Raw genomic sequence first — 27,118 nt, forward strand, 5'->3', positions numbered from 1 at the left:
TAGTACATAGTTATGATGAGCAAGAGTGCCTCTTCCAAAATTTTGAATTTCATGGCCCTTGGGTCAGGGGTTCTGGTGTTAGGGCAGGGCTCTATTGATTATATAGTAGAATTGCATTAATTCTTTGAAAATCTTTTTCTCTGCTCCTGGGTATTAAATAAACTAACTAAGAACATAGTTATGGTGAGCATGACTGCCTTTTCAGAAATTGTTTCATGGCCCTTGGGTCAGGGGTTCTGGTGTTAGGGATGGGCTCCATTGATTATATAGTAAAATTGCATTAATTCTTTGAAAATCTTCTCTGCTCCTGGATATTAAATAAACTAAGTACATAGTTATGATGAGCATGGCTGCCTCAGAAATTATGAATTTAATGGCCTCTGGGTAAGGGGTTCTGGTGTTAGGGCGGGGCTTTATTGATTAGATAGGGAATTGGCATGAATTCTTTCAAAATCTTGTGTGCGCCTGGGTATTTTTCAAACAAAGGAAGTGCATGGTTATGATAAGGAAGAATGCCTCATGGCCTTTGGGTCAGGGGTTCTGGTGAGGGGGAAAGAGCTCTATTGATTATATATAGTGAAAATGCATAATTTCTTTCAAAATATTTTTTCTACTACTGGTTATAAAGTAAAGAAACAAGTGTATAGTTATAATGAGAAAGGGTGCTTCTTCCAGAATTGTGAGTTCGTGGCCAATGGGTCAGATGTTCTGGGTAAGGATGGGGCTTTATTTATTTAATTTTATGGTGAAAATGCATTTCTTTGAAAATCTTCTATGCTTCTGAGGATGTTCAAGGCAAACAGAGTAAAAGTTTTAATATGCAAGGGTATTTTTACCAGATTTTTGAACACCTGGACCATTTAGTCAAGTGTTCTAGTCCTGGCCAGGGCTCTATTAACTTGTATTCTGCTGAGCAAAGTTATTCCCCTTTGCCATTCACCTTTGATAATTAATCAATGTAAATAATGTATTTGAAAGCTTAATAGAATAAGAGAATTATGCAAGATAATTTATTGTATAATGAAAATGTACTTTCATAGATTTAATGACTTGGAAAGTCAGATAGGCAGATAGATACTAGACCAATTATTTTGTTGATGCTAATCATACTATTTTTCTTGCTTTTTGGCAACAAAGCTTCATTTTTCAGTTTATGGATCCTCTAAATTGTTGTATTGTACTCAGGTGACCGTTAAGGCCCTTGGGCCTCTTGTTGTTTGTTTCCTTTAGTCTCGTTCTGAGCTGGAACAGCAGTCTATTGATACAGCTAATACCTCGGAAGCTGTTGGTCTGATCACTCAAGTCCAGGCCTTAAAGCGTAGAATGAAGAACTGGGAAAAACAAGTCAATGTAAGCAAATTATAATTCTGAACTCAGTACTTGCTTATCATTTGTGATATTGTTAGAACTTTCATTTAACTGTTTAAGGGAGCAGTACAACTTTGTGGTATTAAATTAATTGTTAGATTATTAACCACCCAGATCTTCTTTTCTTATGCTGTGTATTATTGATTGAAGATGTACAAAGAAGGACAGAGAATCTTGGAGCGACAGAGGTTCCAGTTCCCCACCAACTGGCTTTATAGTGACAATATTGAGGGGGAGTGGGGGGCTTTTAATGACATTATGAAGAGGAAGGACTCCTCCATCCAGACCCAGGTTGCCAGTTTACAGATGAAGATTGTTTCAGAAGATAAAGTGGTGGAGAGTAAAACAATGGAACTCTTGTCTGAGTGGGACAAGGACAAACCTGTCACTGTAAGTATGATAAACTTGGAATTCTACATTGTTACTTCATTTAGACAGATTGTTTTGTGAACTCTTTCTGTGCAAAAAATGCCTCATTGCTCATACATGTATATATTATATCGCTGACTTGAACCAATTAAAGGTTGTATGGAGATGAGACTTTGCCATATCATATCTTGTAATCTGTATGTGATCTGTCATTTTTGATGTGTTGATATGGAAAATCTAGGCATGGAAATCTTTTAACAGTATGCAGTAACATATCATCTAGAAACTTTGTAAATCTAAAGTTTGTGTTTACTTGGTAAATTTTCAAAATTTAACAATTAAGTGTATATGTTATTTTCTGGCACCTGAACAGTTGATAGATGTAAGTAGATCTCTTAGAATCTCTTATAGCTAAACCTGCTTTCCTTTATGTATCAATTTAATGTATATATTTCTTCTGAAATTCAGTTTGCTTTGACTTGTCAAGTGAGGAGGAATAATTTGAAGGCCTTTAGCTATGGTTTACTTTTTGATTTACTTACAAACATTGCTTTGAAATTGTAAGATTTATTTTTCAATATTCCATGTCTTTCATGGCCTTTAATAAATTTGCTTCAGTGTATATTACGTGATTGTTTCTCCTTGTTAAGGATTGCAGTATCTGTGGATAGGGTTGGCTTTGTTTTATTGCATGTATTCCTCAGTGGTTTGGTTCTCTTTGTACCTGAGACACATTTTGAGTTACAAGTTTTTGTTTGATGTTAAGGGTGAACTCAAACCAGACGAGGCAGTCAAGGCCTTGACAATATTTGAAGGAAAATTCAATCGACTGAAGGAGGAGAGAGAAAATGTGGCAAAAGCAAAGGAGGCCCTGGAACTCTCTGAACCAGGTAATAAGGCATCGTTGACCAGAAAGGTCTGTTTTAAACATGTTGACATGAATTTCATATTCTTTTCATGATCAGATATTTATTTGTGTAAACTGTAGAACTTTTCAAGTGAAAATGCAAGGTACATGTATAGTAAATTCCCTTTAGGTTAAGTCAATTAGTTAATACATGAATAAGTTAGTCTCTGATTCCTGTACTGTCTGAACTCAGGTCAACTTAGTGCCAGTGAGGAGAGAATGCAGGTGGCCCATGAAGAGTTACAGGACCTGAAGGGAGTATGGGCTGAACTGTCTAAAATCTGGGAACAAATTGATGAACTCAAAGAGAAACCTTGGCTGTCTGTACAACCCAGAAAGGTTGGTATCAAAACTTTCCGAAAAAAGTTGTAATTACATATAAGTATAGTTTTGAAATAGAGATTTTATCAGTTATCCTTAAAAAAATCATTTAAAATTTGCATAGACATGCATTTTATGATTGTCACACTTTCATAGATAAGACAGTCTTTGGATGGATTACTCAACCAACTTAAAGAACTGCCATCCAGACTAAGAACATATGCTTCATATGACTATGTCAAAAGAACCCTACAAGGATATGCAAAGGTGAGTTGCACCCAACAGCCTTGAAGCTTTAACTGCAGAAAGACATCCTTCAGTTTTTACATGTTTATCTCACTTTACAGGTAAATGTTCTAATTGTGGAGCTGAAGTCTGAGGCCCTGAAAGAGAGACACTGGAAACAGCTAACTAAGAAGCTAAATGTACGCTGGGTGTTATCCGACCTTACTCTCGGCCATGTATGGGATATTGACCTCATTAAACATGAACACATTGTCAGAGACATTATTCTTATTGCTCAAGGAGAAATGGCTCTTGAGGAATTCTTGAAACAGGTTTGATATCAAAATACATGTTCTCTTATCTGGATTTCAGTATTTAATGATGTCTGAAATAAGAACCCTTGAAATTTATTATACAGTTTTAATCTCTGCTTATTCACTGTTGTTGGTTCCAATAGGTCAGTGAGGTATGGAGAAGCTATGAGCTTGAGCTTATTAATTACCAGAACAAGTGTCGACTAATCCGAGGATGGGATGATCTCTTTACCAAAGTCAAGGAACACATCAACAGTGTCTCAGCCATGAAGTTGTCACCATACTACAAGGTATGCCGAATCATAAGAAGTGGTAACCTTGACACTTTTTAAAAGTAAATCTCTGTGTCAACAAATTTTGAAAATGTGCTATGATTTAAAGTTACACTAGGGAATAAATACAGTGGAATCTTGTTGTTTTGAACTTGGTGGGGTCAAGAAAAAGCTTAAAGATATCCAAGGATTTGAGATATCAGGCTAGATACATGAATAAAAAATGGCTGGAACTTTTAACTCACTTTGACATATGAATACTCAGTAGTAATTGAGATATCAGTGATTGAGATACCAAAGTTCAAGTGAATAAATTATCAGACAAAGAATACAAAATTGTTGATTTTACTCTGTGTGGTAATATGAATGGTATTCAAATTTGCTTTGGAGACGTACATGTACAGTGTATACTATGAATTTTTTGACAGCAATTTGAAGAAGATGCTTTGGCCTGGGAAGACAAACTGAACAGGATCAATGCTTTGTTTGATGTTTGGATTGATGTACAGAGAAGATGGGTGTACCTGGAGGGTATATTTACTGGCAGTGCTGATATCAAGGCTCTGCTTCCAGTGGAAACTTCACGCTTCCAGGGGTGAGATTCCTGTTAAGAACACCCACTCTAATCATCTCTTTACTAATACCAGACATGTATACATATTTGAAATAAATACATGATACACCTAGTGTAATATTTTTACTTTTGTTTTGTTTGTAGAGTAAGCACTGAGTTTCTGGCTTTGATGAAGAAGGTGACACGTTCCCCATTAGTGATGGATGTAGTAAACATTCCAAATGTCCAGAAACAGCTGGAGCGGCTCTCAGATCTTCTTGGAAAAATCCAGAAAGCACTTGGAGAGTATTTGGAGAGGGAAAGAGCCTCATTCCCGAGGTACAGAAAAATCATGATTTAGAGCTAGTTACCATCAATTTCAGAGATCTCTTACAGAAATGTGTGTATGTACATGTAAATGAAGTATTTCTGAATTTTAAGTTATGGTACATGTACATATCTTTGTACATGAGTGATATATAAAATTTCTGAAGTACAAATATATACATTTATTTTGATGTTGTTTGTTTCCAACTTTTCTCAGATTCTACTTTGTTGGAGATGAAGATTTGCTGGAGATCATTGGCAACAGTAAAAATGTCGCTCGTCTGCAGAAACACTTTAAGAAAATGTTTGCTGGTGTGGCCACCATCACATTAAATGAAGACAACTCTCAAGTCACAGGGCTCCTATCAAAGGAAGGAGAAGAGGTTTGTAATAGTGTCACTAAGATGGAAACCCAATTAATGCATATCAAAAATCAATCCTAAATCAAAATGTGAATAAATCAGATAAAAGTTGATGTTTGAGAAGCAGAATTTTAATTTTAATTATATTGAGCAAGAATAGAATATAAGTTTTCTTTGTGACTTCATTGTTAAGTTAATTGTGACTTTTGCACTCTCAGTATTTTCTCCTTGCAGGTTGTTTTTGCCACTCCAGTTTCTATTGCTGCTAATCCTAAGATTAATGAATGGCTGACCCTGACAGAGAAAGAAATGAGGGTTACCCTGGCCAAGCTACTACAGGATGCTGTTAAGGATGTTGCTAAGTTTAAATCTGGTCAGATTGATGCCAATCAGTATCTAGAGTGGATAGATAAGTATCAGGTAGCCATGCTATTTATAATACGATGTGTATATACAATGGAACATTGTTAAATTCTGGACGAAAATTGCAAGGGAAGACTTTATATATACCAAGTATGTTTCAGTAAGCTCCATGCAGCATTAGTCTGATACACAAGTGTCTGGCTTAACAAAGCTCAGCTGTAGTGTATACACTAAATAAAGTCAATACTAAACAGCCACATTTTCAATCTTTTAGGCTGAAATTTAAAATCTTGGAGTGTATTTTAATGTAAATTTAATTTTTATTGAGGCGCATCGCTAACAGTGATATGTCCTCATTGCAGTTGACCCCCATTTCTTTCTTCAATTACTGCAGCGACAAAGGACTCCACAATATTGATTCTATAAATACGCCATTGAAAATAGTGCAAATATATATTGACAAGTTGGTGATATTCATTGTCTATTTTAAATACCAAATAACATAAAATCTCACATATATATGTTGTTTATACTTTGAAAGCAACAAAAATAACAAAAAAGAAACAATTACAAAACAAAACAAAAATAGAGAAAGAGAGAAAACAACAACAAACAAACGTGCGCTACGCGGAGTAAGATCTATTTGCATCATAACAGCTCATACCATAAATTATTAGGCCCTTGTAATACAACATTGCTTGAACGAATATCTGAGAAAAATATACAATAATTTTATTTTATAAAACATCACTAACAATAGAAACAAGATGGTTGTTTTTATAGAAATAGAAGGGATGTCATTATTTTTCCACTCGATGAAACGAAAAGTAAGATGTTCAACTGAATAAATTTTTGCAACAAGCGCCACCTTTCGGGAAAAGAATTGCACGAGGTGACACGAAACGGTGAAATGATCTCTTTTTGGTGAAATGTCAGTTGAATATGATGAAATATCTGATAAAAAATTGCAATGACAGTGGATTTTAATTTATAGGTTTACTAATACCATATAAACATAGACTTTTTGAGTTAATTTTATCGAAAATATCGGAGGAAACGTGTTTCATAGTATATTGTATACCACTCCCGATTGTTTTTTTTCTTCAGTCCGAATTATATGAACATTTCATGTATCCCACTATGGTTTACGTATTATGCCATTTTGATTGATAAAACTAGTCTAAGACAAAGTACTGATATTTAAAAAAAATGCTCATTATGAAAGAAACGGAAAAAATTCAGATATGAAATTATATAGAATTATTCAATAATCGTTCATTTCTAAATTCTCGTTCATTATTTCATCTTTCTACTATGATTATAATGAAAGAATAAAAAAAAGTATAATTAAAATCAATTATAGATTAATTTAAATATCAATGAATTATAATTGATATATCAGACCAGGGTCCTATATACTAGTACAGTGTATATAGGTCTCTGATCAGACTATCTTTAAAAAAATGTTTGTTTGCCCTCTTCCGACTGACTGAAAAAATGCCACAACTCAAAATTTTTTTAACCTCAAAGAAATGATATTTTTAATTTTTATTTTTATTCCTGATTTGTTTTCGTTCCCTCAAGGTTTATGTCGAATTTTTCTGAGTAAAAAAATTTGAGTTTTCTACCTTCAGTGCGATGCGCCTCTCAGGCCTTCAGGCCTTTGATTTTTATAAAGAGTAAATTAAGATGCCGTTGGACCTTCTAAATTTTTTTTTGAAGTGTAAATGTATATAGATTTTGATGTGTTTATTTTTAGGCCCAGCTGGTGGTACTGGCCTCCCAAGTGTCCTGGTCTGAGAGTGTGCAGACAGCTCTGTCAGGTATTGCCTCTTCTAAGAACCCCACAGACCTGACCTCCCTGACTGATGTACTACAGGTGGTGGACAACACACTGAATGTACTGGCTGACTCTGTCTTACTGAATCAACCACCTGTCAGGAGGAAGAAAATGGAGCATTTGGTAAAAGAATTTACCTGAAAGTTACCAAACAACAAAAACATTACTATGAAATAATTAAATTTGGTCTAATTTAAACACTGTTCATTTGATTATGTTCCCCAAACGAAGTTTGGGAACATATTGTTTTTACTCTGTTTCTTCTTCTTCTTCTTATTATTATTATTATTCTTTTTTATTCTTATTTCTTCTCCGGTACTTTTTGTTCCGCGAGTGTTCTCGGAAACTGCTCATCCAATTGAGTTAAAACCTTTTTAGGGTTAATAGGCATGTTGTGTAGATGTGCTCGTCGAATGTCATTTTGCGCGCACATGCATGCATGTGCGGGCGCGTGCAATGAGTGAAATGACTGCCATACTTCATATAGCTGTAACTTTTACATTTTTTGATGAAATGCTTTGAAACTTATAACTTAAGGATATATTAGTAGAGTGGACAAGATGACATGGTCAAATCAGCATGAACTCAAGCGCATGCACATGCGCTTCGCTCTGATTGGCTGAAACAAAAGTCTCAGTATCTTTTTTGTTTTTTGACAAAATACTTTGAAATTTAGAACATAGTCATACATTGGAAGGTTGTACAATATAATATATAAGAATTATCATGAAAACAGCGCATGCACGTGTGCTGCAATCTGATTGGCTTAAACTTTAAATGACCATAACTTTCTTGGTTCTCAACAAAACAGGATGAAATTTAGAATATAAATAGGTATAATGGATTCCAACATTATGTTACTATCAAAATTGAATGCAGGACCATGCATGCGCGTGCGCGCACGTGCAATGCGAAAAATGACCAATATACTTGATATAGCCGTTACTTCTATACTGTTTGATGAAATGCTTTGATTCTTATAATATAGAGAGATACTAAGGGTGTAGAAAAGATGATATGGTCAACATGCACATGCATTCATGTGCGGGCTCGTGCAATGCTAAAATGACCTATAAAATTGATATAGCTGTGACTTTTATACTTTTTGACGAAATGCTTCAATATTTATAATATTAATGGTGTAGACAAGATAGTTTGGTCAACATGCACATGCATGCACGTGCGCGCGCGTGCAATGCTTAAATGAACAATATACTTGATATAGCCGTAACTTTTATATTTTTTTATGAAATATTTCAATACTCAGAATTAAGATACATTTATAGTATAGACGAAATGACATGACCATCCTGCACATGCATGCACGTGCGCGCGCGTGTAATGCATAAAAAAACAATATACTTGATTGCCTTATTCAATGAAGCTTACAGGGAATAAAACACCAAAAGGGAGTTGGGGAGCGTTTGGGGAACATCTGTAACGGTCCCCGTTACAATTATAACTAGTTTTTGTTTGATTTTGTTTACAGAAATGTACAACTACCAGATTCATTTGATGCACAATTTGTTACATGTGTAGAAACTATAAGTTTTTGTAACATCTGAAACCTGTCTAATAGTAGCCCTTAACAATTTGTTGACAGATTACAGAGTTAGTACATCAGAGAGATGTGACAAGAACATTAGTGAAGAACAAAGTGAACAGTCCTAAGTGTTTTGACTGGTTGTGTCAAATGAGATTTTACTTTGATCCAAAGAACCCAGATGTTTTACAGCAACTTTCTATTCAGATGGCTAATGCTAAGTTTAACTATGGCTTTGAGTACTTGGGTGTACAGGATAAACTGGTCCAGACTCCACTGACTGACAGGTGTTATCTGACTATGACCCAGGCCCTGGAGGCAAGACTTGGAGGATCACCATTTGGTAAGACTCAATGAGGAACAGTGTATTACAAACGCTCACTCAATTTTCTTGAAGTAGCTTAACACGGCGAATCTTGATATGATAAATTTTAATTCAGTTTTCTCTGTTGTAAGACTGTTTGGAACAGCACAAGGCATGTATTAATATTTTTTCCGATGGATCAAATTGATATGTTATTTTAAATCAGTTTCTTTTATAAATGATTACTGTATGGTGCTGTGTTAAACATTTGAAAGGAAAAAAAACCCATTTAATTTAGTGTCATTGTGTTGTCTGACCACACAGAGAATTCCAGATGTTTCTAAAAGTATTTTACAGAAGCAGAAAGGGTAACATTCTTTGTAGTATGTGTTTAGTCTATGATCTATCTTCACTACCTGTTATAAAGTGGGACTGACTTTTGAAAAAGCAATATCCCAGTAGATTCTACTGGAACTGACGAAAAATCTAAGAGATTCTAAAAGAGATGCAAGGTTTTGAAATACAAGTTGAGATAATGTAATTAGAAGTCTAGAATTTCTTCAAAGTACTTGTATTACTGGTGGTTAGCTCATTAGTGTTCAGACACCAGGGAAACTATTGCATGCTTCCAGCAAGGATGCTCCAGTGGTCCATTGTCACTCCATGGTATGGGTAACAATGATGCTCAGCATGCTAGAGGAACTAAAAGGACAGGAAAAGGTCTCTCTGTTTTAAGTGCTTGCAGAGGGGAGTATGACCTGTCCACAGCTCTATATAGAACTAGGCATAATAATATACAGTGAGGCAAGGAATATCAATGTGTTTATTGTTGCAGGCCCTGCTGGTACTGGAAAGACTGAATCCGTTAAAGCTTTAGGAAATCAGCTGGGAAGATTTGTGCTGGTCTTCAACTGTGATGAGAACTTTGACTTCCAGGTAATGTGGTATTTTAAAGGAAAAAAAAAAGAAAAACACACTATCTTTTGCAGTAAGAGTGTATCAGTGAATGAGCAGAAATTAAAAAAAAATGTTCATTTCACATAAAAGTTGCAAGCAAAGTCTGAGAAACTAAATAGTTTAGAATGCATATTTTTCTCTCTCTGCACAACAGGCTATGGGTCGCATCTTTGTGGGTCTCTGTCAGGTAGGAGCTTGGGGATGTTTTGATGAGTTTAACAGATTAGAGGAGAGAATGCTGTCTGCTGTATCACAACAAATTCAGACCATACAGGAGGCTCTTAAAGATATGGTTGGCAAGAAAGAAAAGAGTAAGACAATTTTTTTTAAAGAATGGCTTGATTTTATAAATTTTAAATGGTAATACTAAACTGTAATGTGATTAAAGAAGATGGGTTTGGTGGCATTGCAAACATTTCCCAACTCCTCCCCTTGTTTTCTCTAAATAATGAGGCCAGCCCTCAAATGAAAGCTTGTCAAATTCTCTTCCACTGTACATCAAGATAAGTGTAAGTACATTTGCCTTGTAGCCTCCACTGCAGTAGAACTGATTGGTAAGCAAGTCAGAGTAAACCCAGACATGGCAGTGTTTATCACCATGAACCCTGGATATGCTGGAAGATCCAATCTTCCAGATAACTTGAAGAAGCTGTTCAGAAGTTTAGCAATGACTAAACCAGACAGACAACTCATTGCTGAGGTCATGTTGTATTCACAAGGATTCAGGATGGCTGAGAAACTTGCTAAAAAAATTGTTCCTTTCTTTAAGTAAGAATAAACATTAACTTAATCACAGCAAAAATATCTGTAACATGTGCATGTATATATATACATGTATATACAACTTTATATTTTGATGTAACATAAAGTTTCATTTTAATACATGTTCTCAAGAAAAATTTCATCTGGGATTCCATGTTAAAATGTTGAGTGTAAAATAACAAAGTTGTGTACAGCTCATGACAAGATGACAAATGAGAATTGATTATAATCTGGATTTTGTTTTTGTCAGGCTTTGTGATGAGCAGTTGTCTCCACAGTCTCATTATGACTTTGGTTTACGAGCTCTGAAGAGCGTACTTGTAAGTGCTGGCAATCTGAAGAGGGACAAGATACAGAAAGTCCGAGAGGGAATGCTGGAGAGAGGAGAGAATGTAGACGAAAGATCTATTGCTGAAAACCTTCCTGAACAGAAAGTAAGATACGTGTAAAGGGAATGTGTAATTAAAAAAGTATCCTTCGCTACCATGTGGTTTAATTAACAATAGTATGCCTATACATGTAGTGTGTATATGGACAGTGCAGAAAACGTAAAAAAAAAATAAGTCTTATTTTATTGAAGAAGAGCATAATTTCTTGGAATCTAGTTGTACATGTACAGTGCAGTAAACATAAAAGTGTCAGTTTATTAAAGAAGAGCATAATTATGGAATCTAGATACATGTACTACTGTACTATTTCTCTGTTCCAGATTTTGATTCAGAGTGTTATGGAGACAGTTGTACCTAAGCTTGTGGCTGAGGATATTCCACTTCTGTACAGCTTACTGTCTGATGTGTTCCCGGGGGTTCAGTATGATCCAGCTGAAATGACTGCCCTCAGACAGGAAATCAAAAAAGTGTGTCAAGAGAGATACCTCACTTATGGAGAACAGGATGAACAAGGATCACAATGGGTTTCAAAGGTAGAGTCTTAGTGATAGTTAACATCCTTTGAAAATAAGAGGTTAATGTACATTCTATAGCCTATAATACTGTATGTGTACATAAATTGGCATATTCAAATTTTAGTGCAGTCACTGGGTATGGAGTTGTTGGCGAAATCATGAATTAGTGCTATACATGTCCATGCCATATATTGTATTTATAAATGATTTCTTAGCGGTATTCATGAATTAGCTCATCGTTGTCTGCGCCAAAGCCGCTAAAATATGAAGCCTGCTTTTTTAAGTACACATACAGTATACACAATCAAATATAGAAAAAAAACCTGTTATTTATTCAAGTTTATTGGTTTGATTATCTGTAGGTACTGCAGCTTTATCAGATTACAAACCTCCATCATGGTCTGATGATGGTGGGTCCCAGTGGCAGTGGAAAGTCAAAGGCCTGGCAGGTCTTGCTGAAAGCTCTAGAGAGATTGGAGGCAACTGAGGGCGTGGCTCATGTTATTGACCCCAAGGTATTAAATAGATCTTCTCCTAGTGTATCATGTCTGTATGCAAAGCAGTGTAAGTACAATGTAGTTGTAAATTGCACATAATTATAATGATCTTAAATAAAAATAGGAGTTAAAAGTAATAGTGTTTGTTAAAAACAGTACTTATTTTGTAAATAAAAACAATAAAGCACATGTTCATTAGAGGTATGATTTCTGTTTTCAGTCCATTTCAAAAGAGGCTCTTTATGGTACTTTAGATCCCAATACAAGAGAATGGTCTGATGGTCTCTTTACTCATGTATTAAGAAAGTGAGTAATAGTTTCTTTGTACTTTAGCCTTTCAATGTAAAGTTGATTCATTCCATGTGCTGTATTTGGGCATGGAATTTGTGAGACTCGGCGTTATACAGGATAATAGATAATGTGAAATTTTTTCTCTGTATAATAGATATAGTTATTTGTTAAACAGGTTAATATGTAATATGAGAAGTTTACACACGAATAAAAATAATGAATTGTGTGTTATACATGTACATTAATAAATTACTGTTATATATTATAGATAATGTGACACAAGTGAGATATTACACATTTATAAGATAATGTGAAATATTTTTACAGGATAATAGACAATATGAGATATTTTACAGGATAATAGATAATGTGAGAGGAGAGCTTCAGAAGAGACAGTGGATTATCTTTGATGGTGATGTGGATCCTGAATGGGTAGAAAATTTGAACTCTGTGCTGGACGAAAACAAACTTCTTACACTCCCCAATGGAGAACGTCTTGCCATTCCACCAAATGTATGTAAAATTTTGTGTAATTAGTGTTTTAAGTATTTTTTTCTTGCATAAATTTGATATTATTACAGACTTGCAACTGATAATATTTTAAATATTTCCTTTCCATAATCTGATTTTGTGTGATATGCAGGTCAGAATCATGTTTGAGGTACAGGACCTGAAGTTTGCAACCCTGGCCACAGTCAGTAGGTGTGGTATGGTGTGGTTCAGTGAAGATGTCCTGTCTCCTGAGATGGTATACGAAAATTACCTCCGAACACTGAAGAATGTGTCACTGGAGGAGGGTGAAGAAGAATCACCAAAAGTCATTAAAGGAGAGACTGAGGAAACTCTGTCTGTAACGATGCAGGTAAGGATTTGACAGAATGCTGTAACATTCAGCATTAACCAACACATTTATTGTCACTCCTTTTAACCTGTGTACATTTCCCCCCAATGTGACCGTCAATAAATACTATATTTTTTACATTGAAATAGAAGCAAAAAAATCAAAATGCACCATATTAATTAATGGCATTTGGAATTTAAGTCTTGTCTCATATAAATGTACACGTACATAATCTGTAACAAAAGTAGTAGACAATCATGAAATGAGCTTTTATCTAAAAGTCTGGAATTTGAAACACTCTGTGTGTGTTTATTGTTTATTGTGATTATTTTTAGGTTCAGAGAGACTGTGCTAACATTTTGGGTCCATATTTCAACTCTGATGGTGTGGTGAACCGGTCTCTGGAGTATGCTATAAGTTTGGATCACATTATGGACTTCACTCGTTTGAGAGCTCTCAGTTCTCTATTTTCTATGATAAACCAAGGAGTCCGAAATATTATATCTTACAATAATAGTCATGTAGACTTCCCTATGCAGGTAAGGGGCTATTTCATGTGGAAGTCTAAAATTACAGAAAATATACCTTGAGAAAGTTGCTTTAATTTGAGGTAAAGTAATTCATTAATGAGGATATTCTTTTGAAAAGTTACTGATGCTTGTGTATAATTTGGGACAAGAACTGCCATAACAAATCATGTAAAGAAAACATGTCATGTAAAAGTTGTGGTCTGATATATAGCTTGAATGTTGACTTTCAGCAAGACCAGGTGGAGAAATACATTACAAAGTACCTGATCTACTCCATTTTGTGGTCTATGTCTGGTGATGGACGTCTAAAGAGTAGGCAAGAACTAGGAGACTTTGTCCGAGGAATCACAGACATTATACTGCCTCCCACTACCAACCAACTCATCATTGATTTTGAGGTAACTTGCACTGTAAATAGATTTCACTTTTAAAGGTTTGATTAAAGTGTTTTTAGAAATTATACCTAGTACTTAACAATTTGTTTGCAGAACTTTCTGAATGTACCTATACATGAATAACACTTGCAAACATTAATGAAGATTGTAAAATACATACAAATGAGTCTCTTTTGCATGTGAAATATTGTTTTGAATGCATTCAAACATTTTTCATGGAGAATTATGCCACCAGCCAACACATTGTTTTAAAAAATGTATTTATGTTTTTGTCTTGTATATATCCTTCACTGTTGATTAAACACGTAGGTGTCAATATCTGGAGAATGGATTCCCTGGCAGTCTAAAGTCCCTGTAATTGAGGTAGAGACCCACAAAGTGGCTGCCCCAGATGTGGTCATTCCCACCATAGACACAGTCAGACATGAGGCCCTGCTGTACACATGGCTAGCAGAACACAAACCCCTTGTTCTGTGTGGTCCCCCAGGATCTGGAAAGACCATGACTTTGTTCAGTGCACTAAGATCCTTACCAGATATGGAGGTTAAGATGATTTCTGTGTATATATACAGCATTTTATTGTGCAATGGAGATTAAGGAAGCACTTGAATTGATATCTTGCACTTTGTATGAAGACTGAAAATTTGTAAATTTCCTTTGTTATTTCGTGTGCAGCAAATAGAACTAATGAATTATGATTTACATGCAGATGATAAATAAATATTTGTTTACACAGAAGCAAACATATCTCCTTAAAAAGAACCAAAAACTAAACCTGTACTCTCCTATATATACATTTTGAAAAAATTCAACATTTTAAGTGAGTTTGGTGCAGAAATATTGCAGATGTTTATATTACTCTGTTACAGGTGGTTGGTCTGAACTTTTCCAGTGCAACAACACCAGAACTGCTACTAAAAACCTTTGACCAATACTGTGAGTACAGACGTACTCCCAATGGGGTGGTGATGTCCCCTATACAGATGAACAAGTGGCTGGTTCTCTTCTGTGATGAGATTAACCTGCCAAACATGGATAGATATAGTAAGTTAATACCTACATGTACATGTATATAAAAATTTGTCTTCTTAAATATGGTACTTTCCCAAGTTCATTTTTAAATTCTCCAAAGTATTCCATTACTTTTCTTTGCTCTTATTTTCCGTACAGACACCCAGCGTGTGATTTCCTTCCTAAGGCAGATGCTAGAACATGGAGGATTTTACAGGACATCAGACCACACCTGGGTCAAGTTTGAGAGGATGCAGTTTGTGGGTGCCTGTAACCCTCCCACTGATCCAGGAAGAAAACCACTGTCTCACAGGTAAACAGCAGCATTAGTCTGTAGATGTTAGTAGGTAACAGTAAGTTAGGAATGTACAGGAATGATCCAGGAAGAAAACCACTGTCTCACAGGTAAACAGCAGCATTAGTCTGTAGTCTGTAGATGCCAGTAGGTAACAGTAAGTTAGGAATGTACAGGAATGATCCAGGAAGAAAACCACTGTCTCACAGGTAAACAGCAGCATTAGTCTGTAGATGTTAGTAGGTTACAGTAAGTAAGGAATGTACAGGAATGAGGGCTTCTTTTACATAAAACAATGAAATTGATTAAAAAGTAAAGCTAATAATATATTTACATTGTAGTGTAATATACAAGTATATGGTAAATGTGTGTTTTTCAATTTGTTCAATGTATTTTGTTTAATTTTACAGGTTTTTGAGACACGTCCCAGTGGTGTACGTTGATTACCCAGGAAAGATTTCCTTGACTCAGATCTATGGAACTTTCAACAGGGCCATGCTGAGACTGGTCCCCAGCCTAAAACCATACGCAGAGCCTCTAACCAATGCTATGGTGGAATTCTATCTCATGTCACAGGTAAATCAATCGATGTAGGATCTACATGTAAAAGACCAGTAAATAAACATATGCATGTGTTTATACTTTAAAATTTACATATATATCAATTTTTTGCATTTTTTAAAGTAATTATTGTTGCAATAAAACATGAAAGTTGCAAGTGATAATGGAGTTTCTTCACAGAGCTAATTTGTGTATTTTTGAATTTTTCCCTATTATCAGGAGAAATTTACCCAGGATATGCAGCCCCACTATGTGTACAGTCCTAGAGAAATGACCAGGTGGGTCCGTGGTATTTGTGAAGCTCTCAGGCCACTTGACAACTTGGATGTGGATGGCCTTGTGAGAATTTGGGCCCATGAAGCCCTGAGGTTGTTTCAAGATAGGTGAGAAAATGTTTGCTTTGGTGGGTTTCCAGAGGAGACATTATAACCTTTTACCTTATGTCACCTGTAATGTACATTCTATTCCTTTAAATTGTCCCACTATGACAAGAGACACTTGTAACGTTTTCAGCCAAAGGTGTTGCTAGAGTTTATATTATTTCTTAATATGGAATTTCAGGTTGATTGAAGATGAGGAAAGACGATGGACTGATGAAAATGTGGATGCTGTTGCATTCAAAAACTTCCCCAACATTAACAGTGAAGCAGCCCTAGCAAGACCCATCTTGTTCAGTAATTGGCTCTCCAAGGACTATGTGCCAGTTGACAGAGAGAAACTGAGGGAATATGTCAAAGCCAGACTTAAGGTCATTTTCAATTTAAAAAGTTTTAAGTCAGAAATTCCAATCTTTGCAATCTGGCCGTAACGTTAAGACATCGATTAGAAGGAAAACATGAAAAGAAAGATGACACTATGATTAAATGTTTGATATTCTGTGATTTTGTGTAGGTCTTCTATGAGGAGGAATTGGATGTCCCTCTGGTGTTATTTGATGAGGTTCTGGACCATGTGCTGAGAATTGACAGAATTTTCAGACAACCTCAGGGGCATGTACTCCTGATAGGAGTCAGTGGATCAGGAAAGACAACTCTGTCCAGGTTTGTGGCCTGGATGAACGGACTGAGTACTTATCAAATCAAGGTCCATAACAAGTATTCTGCAGCAGACTTTGATGAGGACCTGAGAAATGTTTTAAGAAGATCTGGATGTAAGGTATTGAAATGTTATAATTAACTATTGATGTGACTCAAATCATAAAACTTGACTTTGACTTGCTGAAATAAATATCAGACAGGGCATGGACTCAACAATCTTAATGTTAAGTTAGAATCCAAATATTGTCATGTATTAAATATATTGATAAACAGAAAATTCAGGACATGTATGTAAAGGATGGTTAAAATTAAAGAGTATTCCATAGGATTCTGTCATCAAGAAGATTCAGCCTCAATAAAATAAGCATTAATGTATTGTTCAGATATATTCTTTAGAATGTGTTTTACTTTCCTGATTTTTAAACTATATCTAGAAGTATGTAAGGAATATATGATTTCAGCAGTATAGATTGGGGAAATTGGGTTGTCCATTGCTTAATCTTTATGATGTAGTCTTAGAGAATGCGTATTAAATTACATTTACATGTATTTTGAAACAGGATGAGAAGATAGCATTCATCATGGATGAGTCCAATGTGTTGGACTCTGGATTCCTGGAAAGAATGAACACACTGTTGGCCAATGCGGAAGTGCCTGGTCTGTTTGAGGGAGATGAGTACACCACTTTGATGACTCAGTGTAAGGAGGGGGCCCAGAGAGAGGGACTTATGTTAGACTCGGGAGAGGAGCTCTATAAATGGTTCACAGGGCAGGTGATGAAGAATTTACATGTAGTGTTTACAATGAACCCCTCATCTGAAGGTCTAAAAGATCGAGCTTCCACCTCACCTGCCTTGTTCAACAGGTAATGATTCTCCTACATTTATTATAAACTGAATTTTTATTTAAAAAAAAATGTTTTGTTTTTTACATGTATTTCTGGACTTCTCATATTTACATTAGTAGTACGACCTACTTGTGATACAAGTACCGTATATACTCGCCTATAAGTCGGTCCGCCTATAAGTCGGTTGTATTTTTTAAGCTCAAATCAGAGGGTTTGACCTACTAAAATACCAGTCTTTTTATAACTCGCGTATAAGTCGGATAAAGAGTTTTGGACCAAAGTTTAACTCCCCAAAAACCGACTTATAGGCGAGTATATATGGTAAATGAATGGATGCGTGCATTTTTACTGTAACTATATAGTTGAGGAGTTTTTGAAATGTTGTTTACAGGTGTGTCTTGAACTGGTTCGGTGACTGGTCCAATGGAGCCCTGTACCAGGTTGGTCGGGAATTCACAAACAAGATAGACTTAGAGAAAGGTAACTACATGGCTCCTGAGAATATTCCTGCCATGCATGAGCTTCCTGTCAGCCCATCTCATCGTGAGGTGGTCATCAATGCTTTTGTCTTTGTCCACCAGTCACTACATCAGGCTAATGCTCGGGTTCTGAAGAGAGGGGGGAGAATTACTGCTGTCACCCCTCGACACTATCTCGACTTCATCAATCATTTTGTAAGTTTATACTCTTTTTGTGCTTTATGGATGCATGTTTATTAGTAATTCTTACTTACATTTTAAAACTCTTGACTCACTGAATTTATGCCAGTAAGAGCTGATATACTTGTTCTTTATTAGGCAAAGCTGTATAATGAGAAGCGCTCTGACTTGGAGGAACAGCAGCTTCACCTAAACATTGGTCTACAAAAGATCAAAGAGACAGTAGAACAGGTGGAGGAATTACAGAAGTCATTGTCTGTAAAACGACTGGAGCTAGAGGAGAAGAATGCAGCAGCCAACGCTAAACTCAAACAGATGGTGAATGTTGACAAAAATGTATCTTAGACTTAAGGAAATAGGAAAAAAGAAGCAACAATGTGTATATAAAATCATAGATCTCTTTCATGGAGGTGTATTTTAGTTTACCGATTGGTGATTTATCAAGTAAAATTTAAGGTTAAGGTGAGATAAACAAGTGATTTGTTCACAAGGATCACTGGAAGATTCTGTTTTAAATTAGGTTAAAGATCAGCAGGAAGCTGAAGCCAAGAAAGTGATGTCCCAGGAGATTCAGACTGCTCTAATGGCACAGACCAAGGTCATTGATGAGAAGAAGCTGGATGTAAAGGCTGACCTGGCCCAGGTAGAACCAGCTGTCATAGAGGCCCAGCAAGGTCAGTAGACAGAGCAATAGTAACAGATACAGGGATTACTTAATTGTACAACAGAGCAAGTTTAGCAGATACAGGGATTACTAAATAGCATCAGAAAACTTATTCATTTTGTGTATTTTAAAAATGATATGTGTGGAATGAAGGGTTTTATCCTTGGATAGTTTATCCCCCCAAAAGTGTTGGTTTCTCATGGTTTTTCAATATTTTCTACTGTGATTTTTACCACGGGTACATTTAAATTTGAATCAGTTGACATTTATAAATGTAAATTTCAAATCCTCATTTGCTTATATGTGTTGTATGATTTAAGTTTTTGCAAGATATACTGTGCATTGAGTTTCTATTAATGTATTGAATGTACATGTAATAAGTATTTTAAATTCATTTTCTTTTATTCAAATGTAACAAAAACGATATGATCTTATTTTCAAGTGTATCTGCATGAGATTTCAGCACAATGTGTAAAAATCTTTTATTCTTGAGAACTTAATTGTTATTTCAGTAGTAAAGTAGTTATATTTATCTTTTTTGCATGAATGGTTTTATTTTATTATTTTTTTGTCCTTGTTTGAACCAGCTGTTAAATCCATCAAGAAACAACACTTAGTTGAGGTCAAGTCTCTGCCCAACCCCCCTCCTGTTGTGAAAATTGCCATAGAGTCTATATGTACTCTGTTGGGGGAGACAGACTTAGACTGGAAGTCCCTCCGTGGTATCATCATGAGAGAAAACTTTATTTCCACAATTGTCCATTTCACCACTGACAATATATCGTAAGTTTTGTTGTTTTTATGAAGGCAGCATTTTCCTACCAGATGGATTCCAGTAAGACCATGGTATACTGTTACACCCTTATCTATTGAGGTATTAAAACCAGTATGAATTTAAAATATGCAGTTTTGGCAAATGTTCAAAATCTAATCGTACACATTTTATGGAATCCATATGCAGGGACAGTGTTGCAGTGCTGGGAGTATAATTGTCATTAGAGTTTTCTTATTTTGTCTCTTAATGCTAGCTGTTAAGGGTATAAAGAAAAAAGACCTGGTTGAGATTCGTACCATGAGCAACCCTCCTCCTGCAGTTAAGATGGCCCTGGAGGCCATATGTCTGCTAGTAGGAGAAAATGCACAGGACTGGAAAACTATTCGTACTAACATAATAAAGGATAGTTTTGTTCCTAACATCGTAAAAATGCAAACTCAAGACATTACGTAAGTTACCCAGTCTAGGCTTATGAGGTATATTTGATGTTGTCCTGATGTAATGTTTCCAATGATAGAGCAATATTGTACCAGATGAAGCTAAAACAGTTGTTTCAATCATGCATTATAAAAAGAATCTTGCAGTATTTACTTAAATGTCAGTCATAATATATTTTTATATTTAGATATACATGTAGATTAAATTTTACAGGGATGAAATTCGTGCAAAAATGAAGAGCAAGTATCTCTCTAACCCAGACTACAACTACGAGAAAGTGAACAGAGCTAGCTTGGCCTGCGGTCCTATGGTTAAATGGGCCATTGCACAGGTACATGCATATGATATTTTTGTGAGGAAGACCTTGTGATTTTATGTTTAAGTTACTTGACTGGATTTTAGAACGTCCTGATTTTAAACAATAACATTTGAAGTAATTATAATTTGGATTTTAACAAAACTGAGGACGTAATTTGATTTTACAGATAAGTTATGCTGACATGTTGAAGAAAATTGATCCTCTGAGAAATGAGCTGAAAGATTTAGAGACACAAGCCAAGGAGAATCAACAGAAAGCTGAGGAGGTGAACAAGACGATAGCAGGACTGGAGAAGAGTATTGCCAAGTACAAGGAGGAGTACGCCATGCTGATTAGTCAGGCTCAGGCCATCAAACAAGACCTCTCCAATGTGGAAGCCAAGGTACTGTAGCATTACTTTGTGTTAGGGGAGGTGGGGGTGTTTTTTTTTATATGGAATATATCAGTGTTAAGTAATGTAGCATTTGCTGAAGAGGAGAGTGAGAGCTCTACACAAATTCATGTCATAAAAATTGACTGTAAATTTCTGGACTTTCTCTTTTTATCCAAAATCATGCTGTACTTCAGTCAATACCACTACAATGAATTTCAAAGTAATTTGTGTATGTTATTTTTCCCCTTAAGTTTAACTAATGTTGGTTTCTTAAGGATATAATATAGCATGCACTTGAGAATTAAATTAAATTTTAAGATTTTGAGTTGAATTAAGGTGGAGAGAAGTATAGCCTTACTGAAGAGTCTGGATGATGAGAAGTTGAGATGGGAGTCCAGCAGTGAAACCTTTAAGAGTCAGATGTCCACAATTGTTGGAGACGTCCTTCTGTCCTGTGCTTTTATGGCATATGCTGGTATTGATATCCTTATGTCTCCATTGTCAGTTTAGTTGATGAGGAATAGTATGCTTAAATAAAATAGTAGTGGATTCTAAGATGTACATGTAAGTCGAAGCCTGTTTTCAAACTGTTCCATTATTTAGGTTACTTTGACCAGCAAATGAGGAGGAACCTGTTTACGTCATGGACCACACATCTTCAGACTGCTAATGTACAGTTCAGAAGTGATCTGGCAAGGGTTGAGGTGAGAAGTGAGGTTTTATAGTGGGAGTTACTGAATCCCCTCATAAAGGATCCTAACAGAGAAGTTTGATTCCAGATATGTATGGAATGTACTTGTACATACTTATAAATATACAATGTATGACATCAGAGTTTTAGATTAAATTATTTTTTTTTTTTACAAATTAAATGATTATCAAATGTACAGAAATGTGTGCAAGCCCTTAATTTGCCCAACTGATTCACTACCTGTCCAAGTAATGTGCCTTAGTACCTTTATACTGTGTATACCCTTTATGTGCCCTACTGTTTCAGTACCTGACCAAGTCTTTAATGTGCCCTTCTGTTTCAGTACCTGACCAAGTCCTTAATGTTCCCTACTGTTTCAATACCTGATTAAGTCTTTAATGTGCTGTACAGTACGGCACATTAAAGACTTTGTCTGGTATTGAAACGGTACGGTACTGTTTCAATACCTGACCAAGTGTTTAATGTGCCCTACTGTTTCAGTACCTGACCAAGTCTTTAATGTGCCCTTCTGTTTCAGTACCTGACCAAGTCCTTAATTTGCCCTTCTGTTTCAGTACCTGTCTAACGCTGATGAGCGGGTGAGATGGCAGGCCAACACTCTTCCTGCTGATGACCTGTGTACAGAGAATGCTATCATGTTGAAGAGGTTTAACAGGTACCCCCTTGTCATTGACCCCTCTGGTCAGGCCACAGAGTTCCTCATGAATGAGTACAAAGACAAAGGCATTAAAAAGACCAGGTAAGAAATTCATGCCACGGCTTATTAAATTTTCATAATTTTGAGAAAACTTTAAAAGAGACTTGCATGTACTTTTCTTCTTATTGTCTGTTTTTAGCTTCCTTGATGATGCATTTAGAAAGAATTTGGAAAGTGCAGTGAGATTTGGAAATCCCCTTCTTGTGCAGGTAATTAAAACATTATTCTCTAAGTGAATTGTAATCTGCTTTGTGATGTAGGAGTGGTAATTTTCTGATGAAATGTGTTTTGAATGTCCATAGGATGTAGAGAGCTATGACCCCATTCTGAACCCTGTCTTGAACCGAGAGTTGAGGAAGACTGGAGGACGTATACTGATAACATTGGGAGACCAAGAGATTGACTTCTTCCCAAAGTTCACCATCTTCTTGTCCACTAGAAATCCTAATGTAAGATTTCCTATGCTGTGGTGTTCTTCTGTAATACAAGGACATAATTACAATGTTTGTATGTGGTTGTTAATAGCAATCTTCTCTTGTAATATTTTAACTACAAGACAGGAATATTGTTTGTGTTTTAGGCTGATTTCCCTCCAGATTTGTGCTCCAGAGTAACATTTGTAAACTTTACAGTTACAAGAGGAAGTTTACAAGATCAGTGTCTGAATCAGGTCTGTATAAAAAGTTAACTAGCTTTTTAGAAAAAAAAATTTAATAAGCAATACAATGTGAAGTACATATACATGTAAAGTAAAACTAAGTTATAACAAAGTTCGGGGACCTCTGAATTTACTTCACTATATCCTCAATTTGTTATATCCTTATATCATTATTTTTAACCTCTATGAACACAAAATCAGTTATGCTACTTGTATATTGTAAAGTATCATATCAGAGTTCTCTATGACCTTAGAATTTTACAAAGAATTGTTATGAATTTTGCTAGGGATTCAAAAAAAACTGCAATACATGTATATCCTTATATTTGGTATATGTGTTTCATGCTAAACATATAAGAAGAAGATAATGGCTGGTGTTATTCTATAGGTACTGAAGTCGGAGAGACCAGATGTTGATGCCAAGAGATCAGATCTGTTGAAGTTGCAAGGTACATATGTAATTATGACCTGCAGTTTTCTAATGTTACTAAGTGATGTTGCTGAAGCTCTTTTCTTATTCATTATTTGTTCATTCACAGGTGAGTTTCAGCTGAAGCTTCGTCACTTGGAGAAATCCCTTCTCCAGGCTCTAAATGCCTCCAAAGGTAAGATTTTGGATGACGACAGCATCATAAGTCACTTAGAAACACTGAAGAAGGAGGCTTCTGAGGTGGCACGTAAAGTGGAGGAAACAGATGTCATTATGGCAGAGGTGGAAACCACATCACAGCAGTATGTCCCACTGGCCACGTCCTGTAGTAGCATATACTTCTCCATGGAGGCCCTCCAACAGGTAATTAGGCACAACATAGGTTGTGTTGACTTGACATTCTTAAAGCACTTTCAGTGGATCTTTATTATGTTTTAGATGAAGATTATCACCCTGTTATGACGAGAATTGTTCTAGTGCATTGCTACATGTACATATGAGCATAACAAAAAATTTGAATTTGAGGTTCAAAAAGTTTCTTTTCATATTTAGGTTCACTTCTTGTACCAGTATTCTCTACAATTATTCTTGGAGATTTTCCACTCTGTGCTACAGAGCAGTAAACTGAATGGTGTGAAGGATTATGCTGCTCGTTTGAATATCATCACAAATGAACTGTTCCAGGTTAGTAGAGGAATTTTAAATTTAGAGTCCTATTTCTTAACTGATCTCCTATAGAAGACCAATCACAGCATAGTTTGACATTGAGGTTTTTTATTTTTTTTTTTATAGGAAACATATTGCAGGGTAGGAAGAGGTATGCTCTATGAAGATAGAGTCACATTTGCTATCCAGCTCAGCAGAATCTGCCTGAAGGGAATGCCAAGGTACCTATGATAAATGATTTTATTTATTTTCAACTGTAGTTATTAAAACATTTGCAAATTCTTACATACATGTACTCACATAAGATCAGTCATTATTTATTTTGAAAATGCAGCATGCATTAATTTATCTGATTTTCATACTGTTTCTAGTGAGTCCACATATGAAGAGGAATTTATTATGTTCATGAGAAGTCAAGAAGCACTCCTTGGTATAGGGGAAAAATCTGCTCCAGAAATTCCAGGGTTATCTTCTCAGCAAAAGTCAGCCATGATGAGACTTACAAAGCACAGAGCATTCAAAGACATTGTACAGCAGATCAAGGGAAATGAGGTGTGTTACAGAGTAAATTTATACTTGTAACTATCTATTTGTAATTATCTCATGCTGATTTTAATGCTTTAAATCTGCTCACAGGAATTTAAGGCCTGGATAGAGAGTGCCACACCAGAGATGGATGTTGTGAAAGTTTGGAATGAAGATAAACCAGACAGTAAGTCTTTTCTCAATTCAGATAACTTGTTTATTTAACAGGGAATTGTCATGTTCTGTTTAGCTGACATTCAGTGTTGATATTTATCTTTTCTAGGCCCTATCTGTAAGGCTGTATATGGATTGTTAACTATACAGGCCTTTAGACCTGACAGAACCACATCCATGGCCAGAGTGTTTGTGGAAAAAGTCTTGGGTTCATCTTTCTTACACAATGCTGAAAAAGAACTGCAATTGTCAGCCATTGTGGAAAATGAGGTACATTTTAATGATTTCTTTGACTGATGTATACATGTATGTCCATGCATATGTATGTATGCTCAAGATTTTTGTGCTATTTGCAGTGAATAATTTTTTTTTTCATTAAAACTATGATTATTTTCATGATAATTGTATTTATTTTGCTTGCAAAGGATTAAACACTGAATTTTGAGAGAACTAAGCTAATGCAGTCATTGTTTTATTCAACAGATAAAGGCCAACACCCCTGTTTTAATGTGTTCAGTACCAGGGTATGATGCTAGTGGATGGGTAGATGACTTGGCTGCAGAACTTGGGAAACAACTGACATCTATCGCCATAGGTAGGTTTTTTTGATTCACTGGATTTTTTTTATTATTGTGCATATTTGTTTGTTTGTATACAGATATACAATGTATATGTACATGTAAGTGTAAATGTGATTTGAAACCATGTAACAAGCTGACAAAAAATATTTATGTGAAATGTGCAATTATATGTAAAAACTTCAGTTTTCAACAAGTGTTTTAAAACTGAATTTTTGAAGAGAATTCAAAAAAGCTTTTTCTGCTTATTAACAATGCTTTTGATCATTTTTTAGGTTCGGCTGAGGGATTCACTCAAGCTGACAAAGCAATCAATGCCTCCAGTAAGTCTGGCCGCTGGGTCATGTTGAAGAACGTGCATCTGGCCCCCAACTGGCTGGTGTCCCTAGAGAAGAAGCTTCACAGCCTGACCCCCCACCCCAACTTCAGGCTCTTCCTTACCATGGAAATCAACCCTAAGGTCAGGCAAAATACAAACTCTGAACATGGCATGAATCAGTAAAGTTTTAGTGTTCTCTTGGAACTTAAAAAAAATATGATGATAATTATAAAGTTGGTTGATTAGTATGTTAAAGATTGTTAACAGGAAAGTTTTTGAAAACAAATGAAAGACCTTGTTTTAACGGTTTTCAGTAACTTGGAATATGTTTTACATTAATGTAGCTTCCTTCAAACCTGTTGAGAGCTGGACGTATCTTTGTGTTTGAGCCACCTCCAGGAGTGTCTGCTAATCTGTCTAGGACCTTCACGACAGTCCCAGCATCACGCATGTGCAAGGTACACATTAATTCCTCAGAACTTTTAAGTTGATTAAAACCTTGACAAATTATTGTCACTTCAAAGCTAGAATTAATTGGATATTGCCCTTGTTTTACAGGCCCCCAATGAGCGATCCCGTTTGTACTTCCTGCTGGCTTGGCTCCATGCTATTGTACAGGAGAGGATGAGATATACACCCCTGGGCTGGGCCAAAAAATACGAGTTCACAGAATCTGATCTTAAAGTAGCCTGTGACATGTTAGATACCTGGATTGACTCTGTTGCTATGGTAATATTCCAATAAAAATAATCTAAAATGCTATATTACCATCATAATTCCTTTGCTTTTTGATATAGGGAATATTTTAAATGTGCTCTTAAATAAAGGGGATATTTTCAACACACAGTATACTGTATAAGTGGAAATTTTAGTGAGACACAAATTTAGCGATTAATCCAAAAAAATTGATGTGAATTTTTAGCAAGAAGTAATTTTAGCGATTTTATTATGTCAAGAGGGATAGCTATAACAACTAATATGGAATTAATTATACCCCCCGCAAACGAAGTTTAGGGGGGGTTATATTGGAATCACCATGTCCGTCTGTCTGTCCGTCTGTCTGTAGACAAGATTTTGTCCAGAGCGTTTCTCGGAAACTATTGCATAGATCTGTCTGAAAATTTGTACACTTATT

The 27,118-nt window shown here is 35.7% G+C and overlaps 1 protein-coding gene across 2 annotated transcripts in view; it reads left to right on the forward strand.

The window, feature by feature from the left end:
- LOC133182148 (cytoplasmic dynein 1 heavy chain 1-like) overlaps positions 1-27,118 on the forward strand; it is a 54,538-nt gene that overhangs the window by 17,816 nt on the left and 9,604 nt on the right. For both annotated transcript variants that reach the window (XM_061316877.1, XM_061316878.1), the window contains exons 24-78: positions 1,231-1,350; positions 1,519-1,758; positions 2,504-2,627; positions 2,838-2,983; positions 3,122-3,232; positions 3,313-3,522; positions 3,648-3,794; positions 4,205-4,371; positions 4,495-4,668; positions 4,874-5,039; positions 5,253-5,438; positions 7,141-7,344; positions 8,825-9,107; positions 9,904-10,004; positions 10,180-10,336; positions 10,556-10,793; positions 11,038-11,221; positions 11,497-11,709; positions 12,054-12,206; positions 12,409-12,494; positions 12,836-12,992; positions 13,123-13,341; positions 13,656-13,859; positions 14,081-14,248; positions 14,555-14,788; positions 15,115-15,289; positions 15,416-15,569; positions 15,962-16,127; positions 16,332-16,495; positions 16,674-16,860; positions 17,004-17,267; positions 17,710-18,014; positions 18,388-18,670; positions 18,794-18,973; positions 19,176-19,329; positions 19,907-20,102; positions 20,746-20,863; positions 21,018-21,233; positions 21,561-21,699; positions 21,828-21,928; positions 22,491-22,675; positions 22,773-22,842; positions 22,936-23,082; positions 23,214-23,303; positions 23,680-23,740; positions 23,831-24,084; positions 24,274-24,405; positions 24,514-24,608; positions 24,759-24,939; positions 25,024-25,099; positions 25,196-25,356; positions 25,570-25,681; positions 25,940-26,124; positions 26,328-26,441; positions 26,542-26,712. In XM_061316877.1, the coding sequence (XP_061172861.1) occupies positions 1,231-1,350; positions 1,519-1,758; positions 2,504-2,627; positions 2,838-2,983; positions 3,122-3,232; positions 3,313-3,522; positions 3,648-3,794; positions 4,205-4,371; positions 4,495-4,668; positions 4,874-5,039; positions 5,253-5,438; positions 7,141-7,344; positions 8,825-9,107; positions 9,904-10,004; positions 10,180-10,336; positions 10,556-10,793; positions 11,038-11,221; positions 11,497-11,709; positions 12,054-12,206; positions 12,409-12,494; positions 12,836-12,992; positions 13,123-13,341; positions 13,656-13,859; positions 14,081-14,248; positions 14,555-14,788; positions 15,115-15,289; positions 15,416-15,569; positions 15,962-16,127; positions 16,332-16,495; positions 16,674-16,860; positions 17,004-17,267; positions 17,710-18,014; positions 18,388-18,670; positions 18,794-18,973; positions 19,176-19,329; positions 19,907-20,102; positions 20,746-20,863; positions 21,018-21,233; positions 21,561-21,699; positions 21,828-21,928; positions 22,491-22,675; positions 22,773-22,842; positions 22,936-23,082; positions 23,214-23,303; positions 23,680-23,740; positions 23,831-24,084; positions 24,274-24,405; positions 24,514-24,608; positions 24,759-24,939; positions 25,024-25,099; positions 25,196-25,356; positions 25,570-25,681; positions 25,940-26,124; positions 26,328-26,441; positions 26,542-26,712 (9,228 nt within the window). The remainder of the gene's footprint in view (positions 1-1,230; positions 1,351-1,518; positions 1,759-2,503; positions 2,628-2,837; positions 2,984-3,121; positions 3,233-3,312; positions 3,523-3,647; positions 3,795-4,204; positions 4,372-4,494; positions 4,669-4,873; positions 5,040-5,252; positions 5,439-7,140; positions 7,345-8,824; positions 9,108-9,903; positions 10,005-10,179; positions 10,337-10,555; positions 10,794-11,037; positions 11,222-11,496; positions 11,710-12,053; positions 12,207-12,408; positions 12,495-12,835; positions 12,993-13,122; positions 13,342-13,655; positions 13,860-14,080; positions 14,249-14,554; positions 14,789-15,114; positions 15,290-15,415; positions 15,570-15,961; positions 16,128-16,331; positions 16,496-16,673; positions 16,861-17,003; positions 17,268-17,709; positions 18,015-18,387; positions 18,671-18,793; positions 18,974-19,175; positions 19,330-19,906; positions 20,103-20,745; positions 20,864-21,017; positions 21,234-21,560; positions 21,700-21,827; positions 21,929-22,490; positions 22,676-22,772; positions 22,843-22,935; positions 23,083-23,213; positions 23,304-23,679; positions 23,741-23,830; positions 24,085-24,273; positions 24,406-24,513; positions 24,609-24,758; positions 24,940-25,023; positions 25,100-25,195; positions 25,357-25,569; positions 25,682-25,939; positions 26,125-26,327; positions 26,442-26,541; positions 26,713-27,118) is intronic.

Source organism: Saccostrea echinata, unplaced genomic scaffold (assembly GCF_033153115.1).
Source record: "Saccostrea echinata isolate AGI-Se365-2 ecotype Australia unplaced genomic scaffold, CSIRO_AGI_Sech_v1 ptg000009l, whole genome shotgun sequence".
Classification (NCBI taxonomy): Eukaryota; Metazoa; Mollusca; class Bivalvia; order Ostreida; family Ostreidae; genus Saccostrea; species Saccostrea echinata.